General features: G+C 34.2%; 2 protein-coding genes across 2 annotated transcripts in view; both read right to left on the bottom strand.

Annotated features, from left to right (window-relative positions):
- Positions 1-9,348, bottom strand: part of LOC105320144 (uncharacterized) — a 77,240-nt gene that overhangs the window by 28,724 nt on the left and 39,168 nt on the right. The gene's annotated exons all lie outside the window — the stretch shown is intronic.
- LOC136271212 (uncharacterized) lies at positions 5,139-8,581 on the bottom strand. Its single transcript, XM_066070713.1, has 2 exons — positions 8,455-8,581; positions 5,139-6,610 (listed from the first exon to the last, which is right to left on the bottom strand). Exons 1-2 carry the CDS (start codon positions 8,470-8,472, stop codon positions 5,555-5,557), a joined length of 1,074 nt encoding a protein of 357 aa, XP_065926785.1. The 5' UTR covers positions 8,473-8,581; the 3' UTR covers positions 5,139-5,554.

Genomic DNA, 9,348 nt, shown 5'->3' with positions numbered 1-9,348 from the left:
AAGACCACAGAGTAGTGCCCTTTAAAAAGCGGGGATTTGCTCCTGAATGTTTAAAACATTCCAAAAAAATATGTGAACTTTATTGTGAACATTGTAACATTTCTATTTGTTTAGAGTGTGTTTCTACTGGTGAACATCTAGGACACAAACAAGTTGAACTCTTAAAAAGCCTTGAAGCAAAGAAAGAAGTATTACAGAAAGATTTACAAGAATTAGAGAAATTGATTTATCCTAAATACCAAGAAATTGAATCTAATTTCCCAGATCTAAAAGCTGATGTAAAGGAAAACTCAAAGAAATTGACTACAGCTATTGGCAAACATGGATCCATTTTGCACAGAGAAATAGACACTGCTATCAATAAACTGAAATCTGACGTGGGCGAAATGGAATCCAAACACCTGGTTGCCCTAAATAAGCACGAAAATGAAATCAAATGCATTTGTACTGAAATTACTCAGATTATTGGTAATCTGAAGAAGTTATTGAACTCCAATGATGTCAGCTTTGTCTCTTCTTACCAATCCAGAAATGCTGAATTCAGAAGATTGCCACCTAAACTCACAGTTTCCTTACCAATATTCACTCCTCAGGATATTAACAGAGAACAGATTTATCAGCAGATTGGTTCATTGTCGTCGTTATCTATTAAAACAGAGAAACATGGCTACACAATGGAATCTCCCGGTGCAGAGTCCTCTCCTCCGGACAAACCACTCTTTGATGTACCACAGATCATCACAGAAATAACCACAGAGTATGGAGAATTTAATTATAATAGATTACGCAATGTGTCCTGTCTGAGTGATGATGAAGTGTGGACGGCTGGTGATGACAACATGATGAAACTCTACAACCTCCACAGTAAACTAGTGAAGTCAATCCAAACCAAGTCAGGGAACAGACCAATAGACATAGCAGTGACACAGAGTGGTGAACTAGTTTATACTGATCCCAGTGATAGAACTGTGAACATAGTGAAGAATACACAGATACAGACAGTGATCAGACTACAGGGATGGAAACCTCTCCATGTCTGTGTTACCTCCTCTGGTTACCTGATTGTCATGGTCACTGATGACGAGAAACAAGCAAAAGTTATGCGTTACTCGGGCTCTACAGAGAAACAAACAATTCAATACAATGACAAAGGACACCCTCTCTATTTCTCTCATTCTTACCCTAAATACATTAGTGAGAACAAGAACCTAGATATCTGTGTAGCTGACAGTGAAGCCGGTGCTATAGTGGTAGTGAATCAGGCTGGCAAACTCCGGTTTACATACACCGGTCCTCCTTCTACTACCAAGGAACCATTTTTACCGATCGGCATCACTACAGACAGCCAGAGTCGGATCCTGACAGCAGACATTAAAAACCACCGTATCCACATCCTTGATCAGGACGGACAGTTTCTCCGCTACATTGACAACTGTCATTTACAGTATCCATGGGGTTTGTGTGTGGGCACCAGAGACAACCTGTTTATGGTTGAAAGAGACACGGGCAAAGTGAAGAAAATCCAATATTACATGTAAACAAACGGCAATGATAAATTTATATGTCTACAAAATGTATATGAAATCACTATGTAATGTAAATTGATGAATTTAACATACATAATGATTATACAATTTTTTTGTCATATTGAGGTTTACCGTTTTATTCATGTATATAATTGTTTAATTCATATTCTATATTAAATCTAAATAGAATCAATCTTTTTATAAATTGCATGTACGAATCCATCACACAATGATGAACATGTCAACACATTGATAATGTTATGTGATATCCAAGGTCTGACGCATTATCTTACCAGGAATGAAAAATGTATGTTTTTGATTATTAGTCTAGAGTAAAAGAAATCAAAGAGGATTCTGTAAAACGAGAAATTTTTGCGCATGCAGATATACGTGTACTTCTGGGCAAGCGTAAAGGCCAATGTAATAAATTTTAGCATACGCGCCTATTAAAAAATGTCATTAGCTGAAATGTTCCTGTCAGATCCACACCCGTATTATACCGGTACTTCGTGGTTTATTAAACATTAACTTAATTAAGGTCAGACGACACGTTCCTCAATTTAATATAACATTTTCCAGGAATTTGTTAATGGTTTACTACTACTCTGACAAGCTTTCTTGCAAAAAATTAGGATACCTTACCAGGCATTTCTACAAAATACTAGATAATGCCATTACCTATATAATCTTCTTGAAAATACAATTGAATTGCTGATATAAAAACGAATTAATGATAAAGCACAGCGAAATTCACTACATATATATTGGGCCGGGCTTTGAACCCACAACCTCTAGAACCTGGCAGAAAGCGGCCACTGCTCTAACCACTCGGCCATCTAGGCATATATCCATGTACACGTAAATTTTAATCATTTTAAAAATCATTATAAACAGATAAAATGATAATTTTTATTTGGAACTCTTTATTACGAGGAGATACAAAAAAGATGCTCGAGGAACGTGTCGTCTGACCTGATTTGATATAAACTTTATAAAAGAATTAACAGAATAATTACCTGACCAAGAAAAAGAAAACGGCAACGAATAAGCAAGATTATGTGTTTTTATTGATGATTCAGACCCCAAAGCGGGAAAATGGGGCACACACAACTTATGCCTTCCAGAAATAAGAACATTTTTTGTAAAATATGCCCAAGAGAGTGGAGTTACATTTTAGTTTATAACTTGGTTCGTCAGTGTGTAAGAGAACCGTCCGGGAAAAAAAAATATATGAAAACGCATGTCACGTTTTCATGTTAATTTTTAAAAGCACATTTTGGAAGGGAGATGGGTAATAACAGAGCTACATGTATATATGCCATTAAATAGAGCTATGAATCACATGCACGGATCTAGAGGGGGTTGTGGAAGGGATCGTGACCCCCCACCCCGCCCCTGGAAAATACAAATTTCTTAAATTTACGTACGCATACAATGTATTCGAATTATCGAAAATAGGTCTCGGAGCCCCCCCCCCCCCCCCGAAAACATTAATACCCCTCGCCACCCTCCCCTCCATCCTTGGAAAAAAATGTCTGGAACTGTGCATGGATCACAATTGGTTTGCTGAAGAAAACGAGGAGAAAATACTTTCTGCTGTTTCTCCATTATATTTTGATTTAAAATTCAGCAGATTCTAAAACATTTTTATTCATCTGAATTAAATTAATTAGATCGCTTTTGACACGAGTGCTCATTCGTAAACTAAAAATTATCGGAATGTATATTCCACAGTGTATGAATAAAATTAAAACAAATATCAGCTTTATGTTTACTCAGGAGCACGAGGCAGCTTAGTAGCATGCCAACATATTTATTATATATTGTAAGAAAGGAGAGATAAGAATACATCATTAAAACTTAAGTTTTCTATAAACTGGTTGCCTAAAGTCTTTTAAATTTATTACAGGCAGAGAGAGAGAGAGATGGAGAGAGAGAGAAATAGAGAGAGAGAGAGAAAGAGAGGAAAGAGTGAGAGAGAGAGATACTGTCCCTCACCTCTTTTTATGTATACATTTAAATACGTTTTTCTTGCATTTTTAAATGGCCTAAATATATTTGCAGATTATTTTACGATGGTTAGGCACAAAAATTGCAGTTTTCCTCATATTTCTTTTCTGTATTATCAAACATTAAACTTCCCGATTATAAACTTATGTAGACTTTTACACAAGGTCAAAACTTATATTGTTACATCCCTGACAACAAGGTCTCTTCTATAGTAAGGTTTGTCATCATCATAAGTCATATTTATGCGGGAAGCCTTTTCACAAGGATTTAACGTGACAGATTTGTTTATAAGACCAAATGTTTCATAAGATGTCAAATTAGTTGTTTCACAAAAATGTCGTATTTTTTAAATATTAGACTTCTTAATACAACCAGTTACTTGTCCAAAGTCTATTTAAACCATGGAGGCGGCATACTTGATATCATAATGAAAGATGCATATGTATATTAAAGATTGCAATTAATTAACGAAGAATCAATACTTTGGAAGATAAACAATATGAAGAAAATGAACATAAAGTGCTGTATACTGTTTAAGTGTGTACATATAGTATTATGATGCACTATTAACTTGGTTACTTTAAATAGTAGATCAATAGTTATTAATTATCGACCAGGTTATTATAAATGAAACAATTTTATTAACTTCTTTAAATGACGTAATAATCCAGTAATATTATGACCGAGAAAAAAAACCTCTAACATTGACATGCTATGAAGCTTCATATCATTAAGATTGGATTCACTCTTCAATATTCATTTAAACTACAACGTAAATTCATGAAAAAAGTCCATTTATCGCATTAGTTTGCATTAGTTCGCAGCACACTACTCTTAAACGCTGCACGTAATTTTGTAGCACTTTGAAGATACATGTATACTTAGAATCAAGTGTAGACGTGTATATAATCATGAAATAACGATTCCAAAATTGTTTCATTGAATTTTGGCCCTTTTAAACGTAGAACTTTGTTGTTGTTTAAGACAAAATATAGACGTGCATATTTGTTGGAAGTTTTGGCGGGTGATTTTGGAATGAGTTATGCCCCTTTATTAAACTAATGTATGTATTTGGAGTGTACCCTGCCATTCATTATGTGTAGCAATATCAAGTAATTTAGGAACACGTTTTTATAATGATATAATTATATAATTGTTGTTAAAATTTGAAGATCAGTTATGTAAACAATCAAAATGAACTAAAATATTGATATGTTGCAAATATTTTTTTCATGCAGTACATGTAGGTGTCAACACATGTACACTCTCAGAGCATTTAAACACATTAATTCCTTACTGATTTCCACCTTACAGAATTAATCACAATGATGATCATTCCCTTTTTTATGTATTTTTAAACAATTGAAGCTATAACCTCCATTTCAGATTACATATTTAACTTAAAATGTCTTAAGACACACTTTTGAAATTAGAAACGTTGCCAAAACCATGAATCACATTACACTAATATTAAAGTCAGTGACAGTAAAATATCACGGAATGCTCCTGATGACATCATACGACAATGAAAAGACCTTAATATGGTTTTATTGGCAATAGTTAATAACCCCAATGGAGAAACAAGCAAGCCTTAATTTTAATTAGAATTATTTAATGATAATCGTATCCAAAATAATGTTAGATATAATATAACTCGTTTTATATTACAGGTCTTTAAACATTTGAAGCCATTATATTTTAAATACATGAACAGTAATAGTGTCATTAATTTAAGTATGAAATAAGTACTAGTAATATGAAATATTACTAATGATAATCTAATGCTGAGCTATGTACAGCAACATAAAAAACTGGAAATAGCAAATCAATATTGCAAACCAGTTGACAATTTTTACAACTTTCTTTTAAAGAAAATGTGGACTCTTTTGTCAAAATTTTGAATATTAATATATATATATATCGCTACATTTAATAGAAATGGAAAAAAGTTTTTGCATGGATTTTCATGCATAAAAACAGTTTACTTAGTATTTACAGAAGCATGTTATTGAGACAAATCAGTTTAGTCCGTCAACTATTTGGCCAGAAAGGGTTGAAGCTGCCAAACGCCCGACGTAATTTCCTAAAGCTGACCCTACAGCAAAGCCTACGACTGGTATAGGACAGATGGCCTGTCCGACGAGTCCTGCTCCAACAGACCCAACAGTAGCTCCTGCTGCACCGGACACTCTTTTCGTGACCTCTCGTTTAAAGTCAATCTTATTGATATGATTACGTTTCCTTTGTTTTCTTAATTTATATATTTCATATGCAGCAAAGGCTCCCTCAACTGCGCCAGTAATAAGAAAAGTAGTTGCAGCAGATTTTTTCAAAGCCGTTTTGCTAGCCTTTCGAGCAACATTTGTACATCTTTTTATTTTTAGGATTTGAGAAGATTTACAACCGAGTTGCTTGCTTGCATTTCTGCATACGTTTTTTGTAGCACAGTCTACAGCCTGTTCTGGAAGTGAGGAGCTGGACCGTGAAATTGAATTGCCAACCTCATTCACCACTGTGGTTACAGCAGCTTTGCAGAAAAAAGAAACAGGAACTGCTGCTAAAAGACATCCTGATATTTTCAGCATGTTTCTTTTACCATGGCTGATGCAGTTATCAAAAGAATCAACAAAAAGTTTTCCTAAAGGACCAGCCTTTTTTATCTGCTCTGAAAATGGATTCCCCGTTAAGATGTATGAAACTAGATGCTCGCAATTATTATATGCCAAAGAATACGCCTTTTCTCCAAATCTTTCCCAAAATCGACTAAGTGCTTTTTTCTTTTCGGATTCTGACTGTGGATAATCTGGTGCTTCAATGACAAAAAGACTCTTTGACCTTATTGCTTCCTCCACTTCCGTGGTGGATATGTTTCTTTGAACAACCTCGCCTTGCCCTTTTATCATGTTTGAAAAGCAAACATAATATTCAATGATTTTCTTCTTAACATCATTCCAACCTATTACGATGTAGTGATGAAAATACCCCAATGGCCTCTTTATGGCGAAATGGGCGATATGCTCTGCACATCGGAAAAAATCTTCAATCGACTGCACAAGGCGACTGTGTGTAGGTATCTGAAGAACAAGAGTCTAATTTCATTTATATAGAGAAATCACATCGCCGGCGAGAGAACCAAGCTCTAAGACCCAAGGGCTTGTTTCACAAAGCATACGTTGGACTTAATTATATCTTAGGAAAAAAATCAACTTTTCCCATAGTTTATTACTTAGCCCGAAGGGCTTCTCAGAAGATTTGATCACGTACCAACCAAGTTCATATCCCAGTGAACTTTTTATATTGTTGTTTATTTATCAAATAACTCGCATTAGTAATATAATGTATACTTTTTTTCTGCGATGCTACCTACCTTCGATCAGAACCAGAATGTTACCACAAAAAAGCAATATATGTAATAATTGTAATTATTTACATATATACAGATTTTATTCATTTAAATAATTTTAAGAGTTAAACAAAGGTACGTTAATTAATTATTATAATTGACGATTAAAATGTTTTATAACAAGAACAGCCAATTTTCCATACACATGAACTTTGCAATGGTAACAGCAATCTACTTGGAAATCTGAGGTCAGTCTTTGCACAAGTCCGTGGAGCTCGTGAAGTTTGTGTTCTAATTGTAGCTATAGTTTCGATAGATTAAAATATATCGGTAATCTACGTAAATAACATCAAAGTATAAAGAAGACATCAGCGAACCATGTAAAAAATATGAATTAAGGAGGCCGAATTGTTTTTTTGCGGAAAACTACAAAACCAAAACTCGTTGTCTTTTAACCTTATATTTACACCAACTCTAGTTCATTTGCGAAGTCTGCCGTCTGCTTCTTTTTAGGGACCATCTCGAAATACAGGCACATTTTATTACAGGAATATAGGAGAAATTCTCATTTTTTGCACTTCGCAGCAGTTTTAAAGAAATACACTACAATAGCGATTTTCCTCACATTTTAAAAAATATGTGATGAGTTATATCATTTTTTAGCTTATATGTAAAAATACTAAATTTTACTGTCTAGTTTTTAATGGGGCCATCTAAAAAATATTAAAATGCACCAAATTTAGTTATATACATGTATTTTGAGTATTACAAATGTAGATTGCAATAGGTTCATTTAAAAATTATGAAAAATAGTATTAAGTGTATAAAATTTAAAAGGCGTACGGTTATTAATGTTTTCTGTTATGTTATTTCTTATTACGTACTTCTACAAACGTCATAAAAGTACAATAGCAAAGCTCACCTACAGTACAATTAAAAAATCGTTTAAAAAACAAAACTTTCCCAAACAAATGTATATATTTATATCTGTATTTTGTTATTTGTGTCCAATCTAATAAATGTTATAAAAAACAAAATTCATAAAAGATATATATCTAAATATATGTACACTGTATTTTACAAGAATGCGCAAAAACATGCGCAATGAAAACAAAAGTTGACCTCCTTAGAAATTATTATAATAGGAAAAGGCGCTATACCTCTTTCCGAGGAAAAACAAGAAAAGAAACACTATGCAGTTTTCTCTCGCGAAAAATCAAACGATCTTTATAAAAATGACTACTACAGAATCTTCTTGGGCAATTTTCTAAATATACGAGTGGGACTCGCAGAAACAATTGAAAGGTCCGTGATATATCTGACATAAATGAAAGATTTATCATGCACAAAGAAGGCGGACCCCCCCCCCCCATCGAATATTTATTATAGTTCATGTAGTAAAAGGCCTTCCACCTCCACCCCACCCCGACCTCCCCTAGCAAACATAAATATCCCTCGTACCATATACCCCCTCCCCCCAAAAAATGGATTTCTGGCTCCGCGCTTGCATGTACGTGTAAGATTATGCCGAAATAACACGACGCCAATGAATACATAGAAAAACAGGTACCTTACCTCAGTATTGGATGTCATATTTCGACTCCAGTGGGATTTAGCTATTTAGCCTGATGTGTAACACTTCCCTTACGTCAGATGATTGTTGTGCATAACCAGCCAGTGAGTAGTGGTTAGGAAATAAAATGTCACATGACTAGGACACATTCAGTAGTGAACTCTCCTAGGTATTTCCTGTCTTGATATGTGTTGGTGGATGAAACATTAGTGTACACTTTGTATCAGATCATTCAGATGCAACATAAATCCCCCTCGCTATATCAATGTAGTACGTGCAGCCAATAACGAGTAGATTTTGGATGCATGTATTTTATGAACAGAATGTGATGCAGCTTATTTTGGTTACATGTAATAAAGGGGATTGGAATTTATCTGATCAAATCTTTGTCTAATTAATTACTGTTAATTTGTTTCACCTATCTACTGTGCAAGCATTTAAAGATAGTGTAGATTCTAAATTGTTAAAACCGGACACCAGCGCCGATAATGGGGCCCCAAGAAAGGTACAAAGTTTAAGAACGAAAAGAATAGGATTAGTTTTTTTAAAACCTTCTTCCAAAGGATCACATGCTACAATTTGTGATAATACTATGAAAGTATCCTATAGCAATTTATCTATCTTCTGCAGGTTTCCTTTTGATGCAGGCAATTGCTAGAATTTTACAGGTTCGTTGGGACGTAATTTCGTGTATTATCTTATATCTACAAAAAGAACATGACTTTATTACTTTAATTTATTAATTCGTGGAGGATGTTAATTCGCGGATAAGAGGTACCCACGAATTCCACGAAAATTGAGCCACCACGAAATCTAATGATTCCGCAGTAAATGCATGTGTTCATTTCTTTGAGTATTAATAGTTCTAGCGATTTTTTAGAACTACAAATATATGT

This window comes from Magallana gigas, chromosome 9 (genome assembly GCF_963853765.1).
Source record: "Magallana gigas chromosome 9, xbMagGiga1.1, whole genome shotgun sequence".
Classification (NCBI taxonomy): domain Eukaryota; kingdom Metazoa; phylum Mollusca; class Bivalvia; order Ostreida; family Ostreidae; genus Magallana; species Magallana gigas.
This window is presented reverse-complemented; position numbering and strand designations above follow the sequence as displayed.